Raw genomic sequence first — 19,915 nt, 5'->3', positions numbered from 1 at the left:
TTAGGATGTTACCTGTCACTCCTGAAAACATTATCCTTGAGCGCTTCGTCAGGAGCAGGGGGTACATGATGCGCTCGTCTCCTCGGATGAGAAGAAGTGCTTTCTTTCAGTTTTGTTATGCACATCTGAACAGCTTGCACCTGTAAGCAAAATATAAACGTAAAACACAAAACATAAACAACGTACAGCGCCAGATGTAATACAACTGGGACTTTTGTATGTCTAGGATGAAACGAAACAAATACGTAGGACGTATCATAAAGACGTGGACCATAATATTGGCAAATGTTGAAGGGCGTACATGCATCCGCAAACGCAGCCATATAATCGCAGAGAATCCACGTTTATCATGCCTGCTTCACGTGCAGTGCAATTCGAAAATCACAAATTTCTTGCATCACTAATTTTAAACATGTGGTTTTTGCATTCAAGCATCTTGTTTGTTGCAATACAAAAGTACAGAAGACACATATTCCAGCTTAGTCCTCAAGTCGATCCTATAAAAAAAAAGTAACAGGTCTTTTACTGCACATGTGTAACTTGCATACAATTTACTGCATTCATTCTGCCATTACTGCACCCTTCAGATGTCTGCAAAATACTATGCTAGTATTAGAAAAGGCATACTACATCACTGGACTGAATTGATGCATAAGGTGAAGTCAGCCTTACATATTACTTCAGCTACCTTACTCAAAAAGTGTAATGTAATGTAATGCATTTCATTATGCTCAGGACGAAACAAAGTGCAAGATCCTTTTTTTTTTTCCAGTAGTTACCTTTTGCTCATTTACATGCACAGTTAGCTTCGGAAGCTTGCCAGAGAGAGTAACACTTGGCCACTGGGGATCATCCGTCGCCACAAGGCGCCTGTGCAGAGGCAATGTTACGTTTACATGCACACACAATGTTATCCACACAACAGCCACAAAAGCATGGCAGTCATTATGTGAACATATTTCTATGTAACAAGGATATAGAACATAACTGTTGTAGCATAATTAACAACACCGTTGTATCTTGGTTTGCCAAATATGTAGAGCTGTGCGAATAGCAAAATCTCCATTGCGAATAGAATATGAATATTTCACTTGCACTGCGAAATCGAAATCGAATAATCAGAAAAAGCCCAATTCAAACAATTTCGAATGCCTCATGGTGAAATATTTTGTGGTGTTGCGCTCATTCGATGATGTTCTGCTCCAAACTTGTGAGCCTTTTCACCCAGCGTAACATATTGTGCGAGAAGAGTCCCCCTGTGTTGTGTATGGTAGACTGCATTAGTGCATTAGACTGCACTGAGAATTAATCAACGTGTTCCAAGCAGCCTCCTTTGTGTGCATCTCCTCAGTTCCATGTTTACAATTGTGAATTTCCTGTACTTTTCTGATAAACTTCACATATTTTCATCTGTTACTGAACATAACTATGAACGTTGGGAGAATATTGTAAACGATGTAAAGCGGGCTTCAACTAACACTTCAACGTAATGAGGTGAAGCCGACTTGCAGAACGGAGCCACACACCAAAAGAATGGCCTAACATGAAGTGGGCTTCACCTAGCCCTTTGATGTAACGAGGCAAAGCCCACTTGCAGAATGGCGATAGCTATACCTTGCTTGTCGTTTCAGTACTATTCAAAAATATTCGAAAATTTCGAATACTGAAAATAGGTTGCAAATAGCATTCGAATAGCAGCAGATATTCGATGCATACCCGAAATTTCGAATATTCGCACAGCTCTACAAATATGCGTAGCTTCCAGGTACCGTTTCTGAGGTACCCAGGAAAGCAGCCGGTTTCCCCACTACTGGTGACAGCTAAATCGCATTCCTCAAGTACCTCTGGGATTGTAACTCAAAGAGCAAACCAAGGTCGCTCTTAAAGGAACTTCAATGTTATGATATTGTTCTTACTCGAATAACTGACGTGCTCACATAATTAATGCACTCCCAATCACTTCTAGACATACCTCTCCATTTGAATCGATATTGAGAACCTGTCCATGACATGCATGGGACTTGTGCCTCGCAACTGCGCAAATTTCCAGCTGTCCTTGCTGTTCCCTATCAACACTTGCATGTCTTGAAGGTTCAACGTGTACCTGCGTGTGTCAATTTCATCAAACTGACCGCTCGCAAAAAACCGTATCTGTCACAATGCAACACACACACACCTCTCGTACATGTGGTCCCTCATGTTCATCTCGGAAATCGAAGACGGAGGTGAGGATGTGACCACAAAAGTATCCCCTATGATGCTGCAGCTTTTCAGAGACGTCAAAGCTGCATCTTCCGTCTTAGCTTCGTTAGTTGTGATATCAGCCTCGTTTGGTGGTGAAGAGCACGGTGTCTTAAAGTCTTCTGCAATTGGGAAAAAAACATTCAGAAACCTGGAACATGTACACAGGGAGTGCTGTAAGAATATGTAAGGGCCCTTACATATTCCGAAGTTTGCAGACTTCCTTGCAAATTTTGCAATTTGCGAGCAAGCCTGCAAACTTCACTATGAAATACGTTTTAATTTGACCTGAAGCTAAGATCGTATCTAATTGTTTTCGCAGAATCCTACCAGAAGTGTAATGTAGCTGTTGATTTGTCAGCATGGTTACCGGAGCATGTTTTCCTCCGAGCTGAAGCGTCGTTCACTGCTTACCGCCGAAACAAGAAAGAGTCCTGTATAACTTTGATTGTAGCTTCGTAACGGAATCAAAGTTTTGAATTATGATAACAAGTACAAAATTAACGTAGCATGTAACGCAATTCGAAGCGAACTTGTTTTTGCATTTTAGAGCCCCTTTAATGGTAAAAATAGTTTTTACCGGGTTTAACCTCAGAACATGAGGCTTAAAACGAGCTGAACTGTAGTTCCCCAATTTTAATTTACTAACGACCAAGAGTGCGAGACAAACCTTCATCGTCCGAAACGTCATCGCCATCAGCCTTTCCACTACTGCAGGAAACGGTCCTGGGAGCGGAGTTGGAGAACTGCAAACGTCCCAGGTCAAGCAGCACCTACCAGGTGAGTTAACAAAAAAAAAAAAAAAAAAAGCACAGCTCTTCAGGTGGTTTGCATAGTATGTGCTATCGTGTTTCACAGAGAGGGACAAAGGCCAAAAGGATATAGCGACACAGCTGCGGAACTTACAACAGTGGCCAGCTTCTCTGTAAAATTTTCAGGCACAATGATTTGTGGAGCGGATATGTCCATGTGGATGTCCCACCTCTTCGTCTCAAGCTGAAAATGGACAGGTTGTTATTTATGGACAGCAACGCAACTTTGAAAGAGCAAAGAAAAAACTGAAATACTATGGCTGCGCAGATCCGAATACCTGAAGCTGAATCGAATCTCGAATCGAATTGGGGGAGGGGGGGGGGGGGATGCGGAATCGAATATTGAATAGTCTTTGTGCAAATTTTATAATACAGCAAACCCGCGGATAACAATATCTCGTAGAGCGATATCCCTCATAAAACGATAGGTTATGCTTTTACCATCAAAATATACATTGTCTCTACGGGGAAACGACCCGCGTACAGCGATGGAGACCGCGGTTCCGAGCATGCATATAACAATGTGGGACACTGCCCCGTGCGTGTAACCTCGATGATACGAATCTCATGTGGCAGTGGAAAAAATTCTTATCATCCGAAATTCGTATCAAAGGAATTAAACAAAAATTAAAATTGAGACAAGAAAACAGACAGCGACTGTTCCTTTTTCAATGAAAGAGGTCAGTGGTAATGCTTTTGTATCTCCGTATTCAGACAATGCTGCTCTAATTCGCAAGACAATTCAAAAGACACAGCACGTGCTTTCCACCCATGAGTCGTGCACGAGTGTTCTAAAGCGAACTTCTCCTAAAGCGCACAGTCGTTAGGTGAAGCCGCCTTGCGGAATTGTGACGTGTAATGTTGCCAGAAGTTGTCTTGATATGTTCCCTGGTTCCTTCCACGAGTTCTGGTCGCTGTTTTCCCAAGCCAGTGCGATGTCGCGCAGCTTCACGGGTTTTCTAGCGTCTGTTTCTTTTCCTTTTGGCACACGCAGGGTGGCGCGCAACTTTTAGGGGGCGCGCTATTTAGATCAACCCTCGCTTAACGATATACCCCGTATAGCGATGTAATTCGCGATTACCATCAATATCGTTATACGCGCGTTTTACTGTATGTGCCTCTTGCACTGACTTAGCATTGACTGTTACAAGAGAAACACGTAATTCTTCTGTGGGAAACCCCCCTACTCTTTAATTTTACATGATAGTGTAAAGTTTTAGTGTCGCTTTAAGTAGTGGGATCAGTCAAGTTCTCAACTCTGCACACTGCTCAAACTACTCACCACTCTGTGCTCTCCCTCAAGCATGAGGTCCCACTTGTGACGGATTTCTTCTTTGGTGTGCTGTTTGAATTTCTCGTACTTTGATCGTGCAGCCGCCGACAGGTTGAGTCCGGAGGCAGAATAGCCGAAAGGCATATCACAGTGGTTGTAGAGAGTGAAGAACTGCTTGATGGAGCGTATCGTTGATGCACTGTAGACGACATCCAGGGACTGAGTGTTCACCACGAGCCTAGATTCGCATGAAATCGAGAACAGCAATTACAAAACACTCATTTTCAAGAACTGAAATAAAAGGTGGACAATGTGACCGTGTACGCTTTGGATGGAAATGTCAACCAAATTTTCTAATAGCAATTCAAAAAAATTTTAGCATCTATTTCAGAATTTTAATATAATCAAATGTAATACCTAATGTAATGATATAATAAATTTTTATAATGACATTAGCATTCTGCAAGAGGGGGGAAAACATAGCAAATCAAGTTTTCTAATAGCAATTTCAAATACTTTTTAATATCACCAAATATCAATTACTTTGGATAGTAATAGTAATACCTACTTACTTAATTTAATAGTGCAGATAACGCACTATGAAAGAAGGCAAAAAAAAAGCACCTGTGATCAGCAATTGAGCCAAAGGGTTTCTTCTCATAGATCAGTTCAAAAAGTGGAGTAGATGAAGTCTCAAACTTTTCCAGAGGAATTAGAGGAATGTTGGGAAGGCCACTAGATGATGAAAATGGTGCGAACTTTAGGAACGAGGATTTGTACGTATCTGTTGGCATAGACTGAAGTGGTCTGAACAGTGGCTCCTGAAATGAGACATTAGAATGACACCATCCCACATATGCGTAATACTGCTGTCACACGGGTATTTCAATCACCCTTGAAATCAATGATGATCGAACTCAATGGTAATAGGACACTGCTACGCGACCATTTCGAATTACCAATGGCTCAAATGGTCCTCGACTCAACAGAGGTTCATGAAACGACATCGAAGCTGTCAAGTGTCCTCGAAAACTGCTGCGGGCAGCCTCATGATCAGCAAACAATCACCAAACACACACACACAATAAACCTGCAACAAGTGCTATGAAGAGCCCTGAAACTACAGTATAACAGTCAGTATGCTTGTTATACATGCCTGCCATTCACAAATTTACTTTTCTACTCTCAACATAACACGGCACCATGCAGTCCCAGAAAGATGCTTATCAAATTAGCAGTTACGTGTAACGAACAATTCAAACACTATCAAAATTCCACAGCCATTTTTGCTTTATATTTTCTGTGACCACACACAACTTTTATCAACGGAAACTTATGCAGACGACGCAAACAAACAGATGTAGCGCCATGCAGTGTGCAACGTGTCAAGCTCTCAAGGAGCGTTGGATGGGCTCGTGTTGCAGCAGGACCACGTCAATGGCGTTCGAAATGTTCTATGACCATTGTATTCAGTGATCCTTCAAATACCCGTGCGACAGCGGCGTAAGCATATATACCAACCACAGTGTGGGGAGAAATGATGTACGGATACGCAGTGTCGGCTGTGCTGCAGTCCTGCAGGTACATGGCACCAAGTCTGAGCTCAAACAGCAGGGAGCTCAGCCTTGGCCGAGTCTCGACGTCAACCTTCATGTCGGCAAAGCGCAGCTCCATAAGTGGCTTCATGGTACCATTCTGCTCCGACAGGGCCGTCTGAATGGAAGGCTGCCCAACCAGGGTGAGCGTGCACTGTCCAAGAGAGAAGTTGACCCTGGCCAGTACGGTGTCACGCTTGAGGAACGTGTCTTCGTTCACACTTTCCAGCACACCCAAGATTTCCTCCTCTGAAAATTGGTCAGTCTTTCATTCGCACCGTAGACTGTCTTTCACACCGTGTCTTTCTGGCTAGCCACAGTTTAGAGAACATGACCTTTTCATGTGACGTACTACGACAAGTGCAGAAAGCTAAAAACGACTAAAACGGCAAATTTAGAATGCTAGAGTAACAGCGGTTTATCCAGGATGGCAAACAATGGAGGTGTTGCAAGAAAGTTGGGGTGGGGGAATCATTACTGCAGTTATGCTGCACCAGCTTCATGAATCATTGCAAACATGTGTCTAGAGCTGAAAAAAAAAAAAAAACACGCCCCATAGGAGGTAAACAGAAAAGAAATGAAGAAGGGGGTTCACAAAATATTTGGGGGGTATTGAGAAGGTGTAGGGAGTGTGGATACATAACTGCAGAGTGACATCACTTCTCGTTCCGTAAGCACGAACATATTTAACATATTTATGCTTACGGAACAATAAATTTATTAAGAGAAATGTATTATTATTTATTACTTATTTATATATATATTGTTATTATTACTATTATTTATAATTTATTAATTAAATGTATTACTATTTATTACGAGGAATCTATTTAGAATATTTATTAGGTATTTTTGTTTTAGCCTCTCCTTTTTTTAATGTCGTTTTCCCCCCTTTGCGCGTGTCACTGTCTGCCTTGGGCTCACGAAAACCTTGAAACTAACTTTTAGGGTGTCATCAACAAACTGGCAGATTACACAATTCAATACTGAGGCATCCAAAACCCTCACCAATCTGACTAGTCAGAGTTGAACTGATGAAAGAGTCATCATCAGCTTCTGATGAACAGCTGTCCGGCGTGCCTGAGCTCTGCACCGATGCTTCACGACTAGCTGTAGTCCAACCAGTCCAGCCAGGAAACCAGTAACGCAGAAGGCCCTGACCGTGCGATGCAGGTGCCCACAATGCCTACAGCACGCAAAAAAGCAACGACATCGTTTATACCAAGAGCTCTGAACAACATTCTACGTAACATACCTGTTCCTTCCTGACTCTCTGTATCACTAACTCCCTGAGTGCAAGCAGTGTCTCAAAGTTGAGCTGATGCTCCAAGTGATCTTTTTCTTTCTGGAAAAATGCATAATAATTAGAGCCATAAGTTTTAGGGTTTAACCCGATTCTTCCCTGAATTTGCACCCCGAGTTGAAGGTTGCCTCTTTAGGGTGAAACCAGATTTTTACCCGGCAAATCGGCGTCACTGAAACGTCTGTAGCAACGCACACTGGCTTGTTTGGCAGCAAACACAATTACATCACAGTTTGTTAGAGTAATAGATTCCAATTTATCCACAAATTTAGCATACTGGAAGTTTTTCCACCCTAATCTGCATGAATTTGGAGCACATTTTTATTTACACGATTTTTACTCCCTGAATTTAGAAGAAAAAAAATTTCCCGAAAACTTCAGGCTCTAACAATAATGCACACAGCACAGAGCCTGCCACCAAAGGAGGACACATGCCTGGTTTTCCGTGGTGAGACTTTCCGGTTTCGTGAGATGTGTGAAGTAGATGTCGACGTAGGCTTTCAGCTGCTTTGCTCTGCAGGATGCAAATTCCCATGTCGTTTGCTTCTGCCTCTGCCTGATGTGGCTCGTGCACGAGTCTACGGCGAACTGCCACCAATGTCTCGCACTATGAGGATTGTATTGGGATACGGTCATTAAATGAATAATGGCTTTCTCAAAAACGTGTAATTAAAACTGTCTAAACTTACTTGCCGGTTACTGGCACAGACGGTCTCCACTTTCGAAATTTCCAGCACACGTTTATCCTCTCCAATTCTCGTGCACACAGCACCATCACTTTGTATTGCACCTTCACAAAAAAATTATCTGTAGGTAACTATGACAAAGCAAGTGCAGATAATTTTGCATCAAAGCATATACGCTCACTTCATTCAATGTAAGTGCAAACTTGTCGACTTGGAGATTGCACAGAATCCTGGGTTTGTTCCTCGATCGTAAAGGCTTCTCTGAACAGTTTCTGGAAATCTGTGTCTGTGCAGTTATGTTGGACAGCAGGTACGAGTGAGGCTTAATAGCTCCCGAAGTTGTTGCGTAGCAGTTTTGATGACTTTGCATAGCAGCCTGGAATATTATAAGCAACGCAGTTAGAAAAAAAGGCAAAAAAGAAAGGTTTTAAGCACACATGTTGCTACCACAAAGCGTATTTAACGCAGCAGACACCATATGGATTAACACCGCTCTCATATTCTAAGCTGTGACATGTGGTGGCGATATCTTTTGCTGGTGGTGGGTTTCACAGGAGCTGTTGCTGTCGTCTGCTATGGTAGTCATACGACGTCTGCTTCTTGGTTGGTTGCGCGTGCTTACAATGCAAAGTGAGCTGAGGCAGACACGAATACGAGACAAATTCTTTGCAGTATGACTTATTCCTGCAAATATTTTGGACGATTTCGGAGTTACAGGATTTTTCGCTTGATATGGGACAGAAAATTGTAACAAATAAAGGGCCTTGCACGTGAATGTGAAGTCAGAAGCATTTCAAGTACTGTTACTTAAAGGCTCCCCTGTCAAAGCTAAATAATATAATAATTCGGGGCTTTGTGTTGCGAGACAACTGTGATCAGTCAAAGTTAAAATTTTTTCACATAACGTCAAGAGTGCATGCGCTGTACAATCTTTTTGTACTCGGGGGGCCCCTGTTACGGGCGTAGTCAGTGAAAGCAGGCTCATTAGGATCCACCAATATCTCTCAAGTCTCAGAAGGAAATAATGTTGAATGAAACAGAATGTGAAGTAGGGCATGTGTGGATAAATGAGAATGTGTCACGAAATAATGTACACTACAGTGTACTCACAGCCATATCCATAATGTTCAGGCCTCCTAGCATTGTGGCATCCGAATCGCAGTAAACGGCACAACCATTCAGCTGGAGGGATTGACATGTCATATCTTTGCTGCTGCCTTCTTGCATCTGGAAGTCATATGAAAGAACATGCACCACTGTAATCAAGAGATCAAGTATTGCGAACAATGTCAAATGACAGATTAAACGTGCGGTAGCGTACCTCTTTGATGTTATCACCCAGCGAGGATAGGCTCTGTATCGTTAAGCCACAAGCAAAAGGATGCTGTGGATCTGTGTAGCTGTCTTCATACCTCAGGTGAACATCTTTGATTTTAAGCTACGCAAGTAAGACAATAGCTGAATTCAATAACGCACATGCACGTGCCAAAAGTGACTTAACATTACGCGTACTGTACCTGTAGGTTTTTAACGATGTTCGTCATCACAGATGTGCCGTACGTTAGCCAGGAGGCATACGAGTATGCATAATAGGAAGGCTCCTGTTTGGATTCGTTGTCCGCCTGCGGAGAGGTTTTTAACAGATTAGAGGTTTCCCCGGAAGATTTACCTTGAACGCCTAACCTTCCACTTGGCCTCCATAGCATCCAGCTTGGAGAGCTTGGCATTCTGAAGCACTTGCTCTTCGTGATCCTCATCGTACTAGAGCAAACGTGCAAAAAATTCGGGTTAGGCTAAGAATACAACACCGAGGAGGACAAGGACACCTAAAGGGGCTGCGCAAATAAACCTTTGTTGTGTCAAAGAAATTTGTCGTGTCATGTTCCATGTCTCTCGCTTTTTTGTCCAATTTATCCCTCGTTCTCAACTCGGCAGTGCGTGGTTTATAGTTAAGGCAAAGTTCATCACAGAAAAGTTTGATCCTCCACGGGCGTAGGACCGATAAATTCCAATATGCCGGCGAAGCCATAGACATCCAACTTCTGATGCAGGTAAGCTCCATGGAACAGCCACACACAACATGCGTGGCTAAATTAAAATCCCACGAAATAGTCGCTCAACAACCAGCACAACACAATAGCAAAATATTGAGTCCTCAAAATTAACCAATTTTTCAGGACGTAGGAAGATAATTATTTTTTCCATCATAGCCTTGCTCGCAGTACAATGTGTCCCTGATGTAATGTAGTTCATGTACCGATGCCTCAAAGTTCAGGACAACTGTTACTAACTACCTCGTTTGTTAGCTTACATCGGGGTATTTGTTCTTTTCTCTCTTTTTTTTTTCCCTCAATCTCTCTCTCCTTTCTTATTTTATTTTATTGCATTTGTGCCTTATTATCATCATATTCTAACATCCTCTATATTGTACATGTTGACCTATATTATTCCTATATATTATGTATTACATACTGTATTATATTGTTACTTATTGTATATTTCATATGTACCAATGCCCATCCCCCTCTGTAATGCCGTGCGTAAGGGGCCCTGAGGGTAATGCCGTGTGAATAAATGGAAAAATAAATAAATAAATAAATAATGACCAACATATATCAAAGTGCCGCAAACCCTTTAATTCCTTCAACGTGCAGGAATCAATAATATTAAGTAAGTCCACGAAGACTCCAATATGCTGTGGCAAAGATTGGCTTTTTCGTGAACTGCACTTGCTATTAACCGATATTTATCGTGTCTTAAAAAAAAGCTCTTGCCTCATTCAAAGAAACAGGTCCCACAACGACGTACAGCCTTTCCACGTTGATCACCCATGGTTCACTCCTTAGCCTCGTTACAGGAATCGTGAGGCTAATTTTTCCAATGAAGCCTACAAACGCCAATAAAAGAAAACTCAGTCCACACCAATCACACTTGAAGTGTAAATATACGTGGAGTACCACATGGGCATTTCGATACACTACCTGCTTTTATTTCAAACGGCAGCAGCAGCTGGCGGAACGCATCCTTCTTCAACGGCAGGTTCTCGAGCTCCACTTGACCTGCGTAAAATCATTCGTTTCGTGAAAATAATCTTTAAAACCTTTAGAGGGACGGTCACATAAGGAAACCCATTTACGAACCTGATACCGCTATGTTCAGCATCGACCGAAAAACTACTTGGGTAACTTTTTCGTCCGAAAAGTGCTTAGATATTAAATTAATTTTAAAGAATTAATTAATTAATTAAACATAATAGGAGAAAGCTAGCTTTTGAACTCTGTGTATTCCTGTTGCCTGCACCCAGCGGGTTATTTTTTTAAGAGCTCACTTAGCTACGGGCTTGTGCTGTGTGTCTTCCTAAAACATGAGCTAATGTTAAAGAAAGAGGGGACAAACAGCAGGTAGACAAAAAGATTAACAATACATTCGGGGGCCTCACAGCCTATTGACTCGCCTCTCACAAATTCCGAGACGTCCCAGGCTGCCAAAAAGAAACATTCAAGCAGCGTAAGTCAGCAAGTCTACATAATGTTCGACGTCACTTAAACGTGCACTTGCAAACGCCGAACAATGATACTGAAACTAATGAAGCTTTGAAGAAATCTGGAAGACGTGGAGTTGGTATGGAGATAATCAATTAACGTGATCCATTTATACGAAGTAATAACCTCTAGAATCTGGTTGACCTCTGCTGCTGCTAGCAGAAGTAAATAATGTGCCACTTCTACAGTGTTGAGAAATCAGACAATCAGACAGTTACCTGATTTGGAATGGAGTGTTTTCTAGCTGCTATACATGTACATTATGTGTTCTTTCTTTCTTTTTCTTCCAAGTCTTTTTCGTGTGTTTAATCATGGTTCAGGCTTCTTATGTTCGCTACTTGCTTATTACTTACTGCTAATTGCAACGTGGAAATTAAACCCTTTTACTTTGGCAACCCACTATTATTCGACGTATTATGATACCAGCAAAAGTTGACACACCATTTCTCAGCTGCTGGATCACACTACAAGCCACAGTTAATGAGTTAGCAGACACTCACAAAATTAATGCGAAACGTCGCACTTACCTCGGAGCAAACCAATGGATAATTGGTGAGTGTTGAGGTTCTCGACGTATTCACCGACATAGGTATTCAATACCCAGGCTGCCAGACCCTCTAGCATGTCCTTCCTACAAGGAAGAGATTTGCAGAAATCTAACTGAATTCACGGGTGAAGCATCAACACCCTTTTATGTCTGTCACTACACACGTATAAAGACTCTCGTTCGAAGCAGGGTCGTTCCTAAAGTGCGGCTCTTCATACGGCTCCCGAGTATTTATCCTTATATTGTATTTTGAATCTGCCCTTTGCACCTCTTCAAAGAGGCATTACAAAAAAGACATGAATTCACACATGCAATTGAAAGCAAGTCGTCTGTGTCATAAAGAATAACAGCTTAGAATAAGGAGATATGCTTTTTTTCGGTTTCGTTTCGTTTCGCTATTGGCAGCACTAATGTTGCGCGTTCTCCAGCGCATTCATGTAGTCGCAGTAAGGTAGGAGACATTTTTAATTGCTCTACATACTTCCAAATATTGTGCCAAACTCAGAACTCGGAACTGTGGGAAGTAACATGGATAGCTCTACCGTGGTTCTGGTTTTCCGCGCTCACCAAACCCATGTGAGAGCTCGATGTAGGGCAGGAGGCATTTTTAATTGTTCTACAATTCTACGTACTTTCGAATGTTGTGCCACCCTCAGTACCATGGATAGTAGTTGTCTTATCGCATATTTTTCGTGTCAGACATTGGATGCATGCAATGTAGCTGGTATGAACAAATTAAGATAACTACGCGTTGCGAAACCACGCAAATTTCACCTGAACCGCCATGACACTTATGTTCTGCGACGCGAGCGCCACGCGCATGCCACCAGCGCCACCACCCACCACGACGGACGGACCATGAGATACAAGACGGTGGGAGACGCTTGAGACGTGCTTTTCCCTTTCATTTTTAGTAGTAGCGGTTTCTACGGCAATATTATAGACTTTTGTGAAAAGTACTTGAGGATGGCGAGGAAGGGCAGCCTGGGGAAAGAAGGAAGCGACACTTGAAGTCCTTTTGCCTTTTGGCTTTTAGAGCTTTTATCTTTCATCGTGTCAGCAAAAGGACTGCTGTCAACAACAACTTTATTTTATGATGATGAATGGGGAGTTTCATCGTCAGAGGGGATACTCTACCCCATTGCTGGTGGTGATGTGGAGAATGCTGTCAAAGCCATCACTATGCGAAGCCGAACTCGTCTGTGTCGACAAGTGCAATTGTAGCCACAAAGACTACACCACGAAGCAACTGTGTCGATAAAAGGGTGCACAGATGTTAAAGGGGTAAAAGTACAGAAGGAAGGAGACAGGGTTGTGGGGCAGACAGGGGCGTTAGTAGGCTGATTTCGGGGGGAAACGTGCCAACATTGATCTGGATAGCCTGCCGGTGAACCTCGCGGAAAATCTCGGACAGCACAGCAGACAGTATGATGCAAACACACCTCCTCTCAGTCGTTAGAGATACCAGCACGCGGGTACTGTACCCACTCAGCCACACTGCTGGTACATCGCAGAGAAGCGAAATCTTGTGGCACGTAATGCTCACAAGGCTGCTTGTTGGCCATAACTTCCATGGTCATCGAATTTATACGACTACGTGCAGCACTGCAAAAGACGCACAATGGCCTTTCTGCAGGAAGGATAGTCCCCGTTTTTTTCCTCAAGCTGTGTGTCGAGGTCCATACTTCCTACTTTCGCTTCCTTACCTTCTTACGCACCATATGTCCTAAAAGCCTTGCCCAACAATACCACTTCTGCTCGACAACACCTTGTGTGCCTGTGTGCTATGAGTCGCTGTTAAATTTCTCTTCTCCAGGCAATGCACACACAAGTCCAATCCTATATAGTTAGGGAGTGACTTTTTCGGGTTAAATGCCTTTCTCAGATTCGGGAGTAAAAATCGGGCGCTATTTTCAAATCCGTAATTCGGGGAGAAAGTGGGCGATCATTGTGCCTTCGGGTGTAATCGGGTGTTTTTGTTTCTCCTCTTGTCTATTAAGTCCTAATCTCTTCTTTTTTTTTTTTCTTCGGGATCGTGATCTTCCAGTGGTAATCCCCGAAGGCATAGACAGTGTTGACACACATGGGTGTGTTGCTGGGAACACAACGACCCATTCTTACATGTGTTACACGTGACGACCTTTGTTTGTCCTCAGTGGAAACGTCACTTGAGGATTTCATAGCGACTGGAATTCGGGGAGAAATCGGGTTTAACCCGAATTGGTCGGAGGTCAGTTCGGGGGGGAATACCCAGGCGAAATCGGGTTTAACCCGAAAAAGTCACTCCCTATATGTAGTCTACCGTTTCACCTTCGGCTTCCAACCTGGTCACCGAAGGGAACCATACTCTATTATCCTTATCTTATTTTACCCAGCAATTCCCTGTGTGCTGCTGTGAGGTGTGTTTCTTCTCCAGGCTATGCATGCAGGTATTCACTGCTCATTCTACAAGAACTGACAGCATCACTCTTGAAGTTTTCATAGCACTCAGCCAGTTTATTGATGCGACGTGTGTCCTAATTACTTCGTCTTTTAACAGACGTTAAAAGTCGACCACTTTAGCAAGAGAAGGTGGAAAAGGAATAGTGCATGTATATAATGACTCAAATTCAGGCAAGAACAACATGTAGACACACATAAGTGACATTTCTACAGCCCCACACCCTATGTTGTTGAGAGTGGGTGTGTGCATTGACAACTGTTTTAGGTGATCTTTCAAGTCACTACAAATCAACACAGTTCGGTGCAAAGTCAAATATGAAACATTGAACATGAATGACAAAGTGTTGTCGTAACCGTAAATATGAATGAAGGAACAGAGATGGTAAAGTTCCCATTTAAATACCACGCAAGGATATAGCCAGATGTAATCCACAGAAGATATGCCAAGCACCAAATAAATTACATCCACACATTAAACATCGCACATATATGTTGGGTCACTAATGATAATTGCACTGTTACTGTCACTTTGGTTGGTGGAGCACCTTTATAATGACGAATGAACGTATTGCCAAAGATGATGTCGCAGCATCTAGTATCACTCTCTTATCTGAGTAGTAGAAACAGCGTATGCACACTGATTAATATATTATATCTCTCGGGAACTCTACAGAAACAAACGTAATATATAATATCTATTCTACCAGCTGACACTTTTTTTTTTCCCTTTGCAGAACCTGGGGGATAATGGCTTATCTCAAGAGCATTTCATTCACGCAGCATACCAGACTCACCACAGTGAGGCATTGAGTGTTCAGTTTAACGTTACTCAAAATATATCTCTACATACATAGAAATATGACAAATCTGGGCCAGCCTGCATGAATGTTGAGGAAATTCCTCAGTGCTGTCCTCAGTAGTTTTGAAAGTGCTCTATGAAAGAGCAGCACGAGACGCTGTCAGTACTATTATTTTTTATATATTTGCACAGCAGGTACGCTCATGTAGATTTGAAGGATGTTTTTTTCTTTAAGTTTCAGTATGTCGTAGATAATGCGGATATTACCAGCAATATAAATTTTGTATTTAAATGTTACCACTTCGTATTATGAAAATGCCTTGTCCAGAATTTGGAGGAATAGAACTAAATCAGTTTCAATTTAGTTAATTAGACCTGTCACAGTGCACAATGTTGGAAGAACTCTGATTCTCAGAAAGCTATTCTTGCACTCTGGTTCTACATTGGCTGGTCAGATATTTAATACAAATATTCTTGAAAAATATAAATATTTCTTATCCATTATCAGAAATATACAAGGTGACAACGAAAAGAGTGTAGCGCTTCTCCGAAATAAAGTGCCGCAAAAAAATAAAACGTGAGACTCTGTCATATATGCGTTTGTATGTACAGTCTCTGATACAGAGCTGAGCTGATATTACTAGCACTACCCATCTCTAGCAAGGGAATGGACCTATGTTTATTGCAACTTCAAGGAAGCTACTGTCATGCCAAGATGACCATCAGTAAAAATTTAACGAGACATGTTTAAGCTCCTAATATGCACTACCATTAGTTACTTTGACACTTCAGCCATAATGCTGCTGAGCATATGAAATGGCGTACACGTCAAAAGACAGTGTCTCGACAGTGATAACAGTCTTCATGTTGTATTTACATGAAGGACAATACGCGAATTTCCAAGGTGGACATTTGCAGTCAAGAGTTGCGCATGATGTGGACTAGATGGATACACACAAAAAGGAAGAAAAAAGGGAAAAAATAAAAGAAAAAACAAGCATCACATTTTGTATTTGGTTTCTGTTCCACTCCTACGTACACGACAAAAAGCAAGAGCAACATTGATCTATGGTAACCATAAAATTTTTTGAAATGGCCTAGCAACAACCATATATAGCACGAGACACACCTGAAATTTATTATTACTTATAAGTTATAACTAACACTTTTGAAGTTGTAGGCCACAGTCCCGTACCAAATGCAAGCCCCAGCATTAGAACGGATACTCTCATCATTCCTGACATTGTTGCCCACAGGGTTCCGAGATGCTGCTACAAAATGCAACGGTTGACGTGTTTAAGCTCCAAATGTAACGTTCAGTGTCGCAATCTCCATGGGAGGCACATTAACTTCACTAATTTGAGACACTTTTTCCAAATTCCTAGTACCTGTTAGCATAGTCCTATGTATGGAGTGCACCTTCAGATGTGTGAAGTCTGACAGCTCAGTCTGTTGGCAAGAGTGTGGCACAAGGTGTCGAACCTGGCACGAGGATCCTTTCTGATGCAAAATCAGCAGACTGCTCTGAGATGCCTGATCAAAATTGCCAGCTATGGGCGTAGTCTTCAGGTTCAACATAAACGTCTCGCATGGATAGGAGCCGTTGAGGAAGGTCATCTTTGGGTAGAGAGCTCTGTTCTGGTTGCCTTCCGTTGCTAGAATAACCGCAGGGTAGTTCAAGTACGTCGACAGGGTGTGCGCGAGAAAAGATAAATTCGGGATGTCTTCGCTCTCCGTGTTCCGTTGTTCTTCGAGCAGCAACCAGAAATTAGCGACGGTTCTGCGAACATCCGTGACGCCCTCTCCGAGACCGCGGCTGTCGTCGTAGCGCACCTTCCTGTCTAGCATCACTTCTATGCTTCCAGGCTGGATGCTGGCTGTCCCGTGGGCATGGGAGACGAGCAACGTCAACCTAGACGTCGTGTCCTCCATGTAGACGGCAGATGTTATCGGATAATAGTTGGCTTGGATGGGAAGGTCGACATTGGTGTGCCGACGCATCATCTGAAAGCCAGCGGAATCCGTGTAGAACGTTTTCTTGTTGTCGATGTCCGTGTCCAGCTTCATGAACAGCTCAATGTTGAAATCAACGGTGCTCGAGAGGTCAAACACGGTGCTCATCTCAATCCCGCCGCCCAATGGGCCCTCCAGGTGGTACACACGGCAAGTGTGGATCACCGCACCTGGGTAAGTGACGATGACCTCGGACATGATCGGGCCCCTGATGACGCGGATGATTGGAAAGCGGCCCGTAACGTTGACGAATGGCTTGTTCAGGTCCGGCTGGAAGAGGTAGGCACCGCTGTGGAACTCCAGCGACTGGTAGGCCCTGTACGAAAGGTTTATGTTGTTGTGCACACCACTCTCATGGAGCTTAACGGACGTCAGCAGGCCGGTCAGATGCGAGAACGTAGCGGTCAAGTAAGGCGTGCTCAGCTGAATCGATTCAGTGGCCGGTCCCTCGAAGCTGAAGATGCTGTCGACGTCAGAATTTTCCCAGGCGTCCGACACGAAGAGGGCCACCTGCGTCTTTCTGTATGCCGTGCCACCGGGTCGAGGTTCCGACAGCAAGGTGTACGTGCTGAGCGACACGGGCGACATGTCGGCCACAAACAGCACTTCGAAACGATCGCTCGACATCTGGGCTGCATCGTTCCAGACGGGGTTGATCTGGAACGGCACTTCGCTCTCCGCGGGGTCCAAGATCTTCGATATCGGCTTCTGCACGTGAACCCGGACGACTTCGCTCCTGGGCTGCGCGTGCGAATTGTACAGGACGATCTTCCGCCCGAATCTGCCGGGCACCGTCAGGGTGGTCTTCACCGGCAGGACGTCGTACGACATCCTGTGCAGGTCCGGAAATAAGTAGGAGGTCGGGTGCGGAAGGCGATAGTTCTTGTCGGGCGCCGCCTCCTCTTGGAGCATCAGCAGCTGAGCAGAGTGTGCGACGACCCCCATCGCTTCCTTCATTCCGTGGTACATCCTCGAGCCGTAATCCGACATGACGTTTTCTTTAGACGTGCCCGTAATGGCGTCGTGGTGCTGGAACAGTCCCAGACTGTCCCTCGCTTGAACCAGGAAGACGTAGTCGGCATCCATGCGAGCTGCCAGCTCCGGCATGCCGGCCTGAGCCAGGTAGGGCCTGGCAACGCTGTAAATAATTTCGGCCGCCCTCAACCAGTGTTCCAGCTCCCTCGCGAAGTGTTTCATGTAGGGCCTGGTCGTGTAGTACCCCGTCCAGTACGAGGGTTTGCCGTCTCCGTAGACGTCTCCGTACGCGTGAAAGTCTCCCGTCAGGCTCGGGAACTCCAGCTTCTCCATCCGTTTGTGAACGATCTGGAAGTAATCGTTCAACGTTCCGAAGCGAATGTGGGCGTGAAAGATCTCGTTGGAATTGATGTGGTCAAAGAGCTTCTTGTAGTTCTCGTACTGCTGCATCCACTCCACGTCGTGGTCGTACCTGAAGTCGTCGCCCAGCGGCACGAAGGCCACGTTGTGCGGAAAGAGTGATCCGATTCGTCCGTACTGTCCCAGGAGCAGCTCGGCCAACGTGTCCACGTTGTGCTCGGTGACCAGCATAGACCGGCTCTCGGAGAACTCCCCCGCGATGCGCCTGAAGTCAAACTTGAGGCAGACGTCCTTGTCCGGGCCGCACGTGTGCTTAATGCTGTACAGTTCAAAGGGAGACATGTGGCAAAGGATGTCCGTGGAACCCAGCGTGGGCGTGAGGAAAGGCGTCTGCCAGAGGAACTCGAGTTGCTGTCTCGCAGCCAGGTAACGCTTCCAGGCATAGTGGGTGCGCTGGATGAAGGTGTTGCGGATGCCCGAAGCGTGAAGGAGGTAGGGGACGGTCGAGCCGTGACCGAAGGGGTCGATGGACCAGCCACTGCGGGGAGAGATGCCCAAGTTTGCGTGCAACCACTGGTGGCCCTCTATCAGCTGATCCAGCATCGCGTAGTAGTGGACCACGGCTTCGTCGGTCATCACCCACCCTCCGGTGACCATCTCCAACTGGCCTCGGGTCACCAGCTCACGAACTGCTTCACGCAGGTGCGGGCGGTTCTGAAGGCTGCGGAAACGGTGGAAAAAAAAGATTGTCGTTGAAAAATATATCTGGCAGCATAAAGAACGATGTGTCTTAACAGCAAAAGCATGGCAGAACGGTATGGAGTGTACACTATAGATACAACAAGAACAACAACAACTGATGGTATAGAATCTACACTATAGATGATGGCATTTCAGGACAATGACAGGCCATCCACGAAACAGAGAATGTTTTTTTTTTTTTTCAAACTGGATTTTTCTTAACGTTTTTTTATGTTCCAAGATAATACGTACCCTCCCAAGGAAGAACATGGGTCTGCCCCTACCTTCCTTTTAATCACTGCTGTTTCAAGGTGTTTCTAATAAAACTATGAGAGATGCGGTTTTCACAGGTGCGTTATGCAGCCAGTCGTACACCCTGTCAGAAAGTGTATACATAACTACTAGACAACTAATTACCTAAAATTCATTAATTAACTTATTAATTAGATTGTAGAACGTCGAACTGGGCCTGTTCGTAGGACATCATGAAATTGATTGAACCAGATGGAGACGAAGACACACAAATAGCGCCCTAACAACAACTTTGTTATTCACATGGGACACGCTTAATATGCGACTGCGTGTC

The 19,915-nt window shown here is 44.0% G+C and overlaps 2 protein-coding genes across 2 annotated transcripts in view; both read right to left on the bottom strand.

The window, feature by feature from the left end:
• LOC135370743 (intermembrane lipid transfer protein VPS13D-like) overlaps window positions 1-12,802 on the bottom strand; it is a 53,206-nt gene extending 40,404 nt beyond the window's left edge. The window contains exons 1-22 of the mRNA XM_064604564.1: window positions 12,632-12,802; window positions 11,980-12,083; window positions 10,892-10,969; window positions 10,685-10,797; window positions 9,594-9,671; window positions 9,428-9,532; window positions 9,232-9,348; window positions 9,021-9,137; window positions 8,092-8,286; window positions 7,914-8,014; window positions 7,660-7,831; window positions 7,177-7,266; window positions 6,930-7,107; window positions 5,848-6,170; window positions 4,951-5,147; window positions 4,336-4,564; window positions 3,148-3,237; window positions 2,912-3,014; window positions 2,177-2,363; window positions 1,973-2,104; window positions 780-870; window positions 13-140 (exon numbers count right to left, since the gene is read on the bottom strand). Coding sequence (XP_064460634.1) covers window positions 13-140; window positions 780-870; window positions 1,973-2,104; window positions 2,177-2,363; window positions 2,912-3,014; window positions 3,148-3,237; window positions 4,336-4,564; window positions 4,951-5,147; window positions 5,848-6,170; window positions 6,930-7,107; window positions 7,177-7,266; window positions 7,660-7,831; window positions 7,914-8,014; window positions 8,092-8,286; window positions 9,021-9,137; window positions 9,232-9,348; window positions 9,428-9,532; window positions 9,594-9,671; window positions 10,685-10,797; window positions 10,892-10,969; window positions 11,980-12,076 — 2,921 coding nt within the window. The 5' untranslated portion in view covers window positions 12,077-12,083; window positions 12,632-12,802. The remainder of the gene's footprint in view (window positions 1-12; window positions 141-779; window positions 871-1,972; window positions 2,105-2,176; window positions 2,364-2,911; window positions 3,015-3,147; window positions 3,238-4,335; window positions 4,565-4,950; window positions 5,148-5,847; window positions 6,171-6,929; window positions 7,108-7,176; window positions 7,267-7,659; window positions 7,832-7,913; window positions 8,015-8,091; window positions 8,287-9,020; window positions 9,138-9,231; window positions 9,349-9,427; window positions 9,533-9,593; window positions 9,672-10,684; window positions 10,798-10,891; window positions 10,970-11,979; window positions 12,084-12,631) is intronic.
• A 1,666-nt stretch (window positions 12,803-14,468) lies between these two features.
• The window catches only part of LOC135370742 (alpha-mannosidase 2-like), a 28,096-nt gene continuing 22,649 nt past the window's right edge, over window positions 14,469-19,915 (bottom strand). Inside the window, exon 3 of the mRNA XM_064604563.1 lies at window positions 14,469-19,309. Within this exon, the coding sequence (XP_064460633.1) occupies window positions 16,537-19,309 (2,773 nt within the window). The 3' untranslated portion in view covers window positions 14,469-16,536. The remainder of the gene's footprint in view (window positions 19,310-19,915) is intronic.

Source organism: Ornithodoros turicata, chromosome 10 (genome assembly GCF_037126465.1).
Source record: "Ornithodoros turicata isolate Travis chromosome 10, ASM3712646v1, whole genome shotgun sequence".
Taxonomy (NCBI): Eukaryota; Metazoa; Arthropoda; class Arachnida; order Ixodida; family Argasidae; genus Ornithodoros; species Ornithodoros turicata.
Note: the sequence above shows the minus strand (reverse complement) of the source record. Positions and strands in the feature narration are given on the sequence as shown.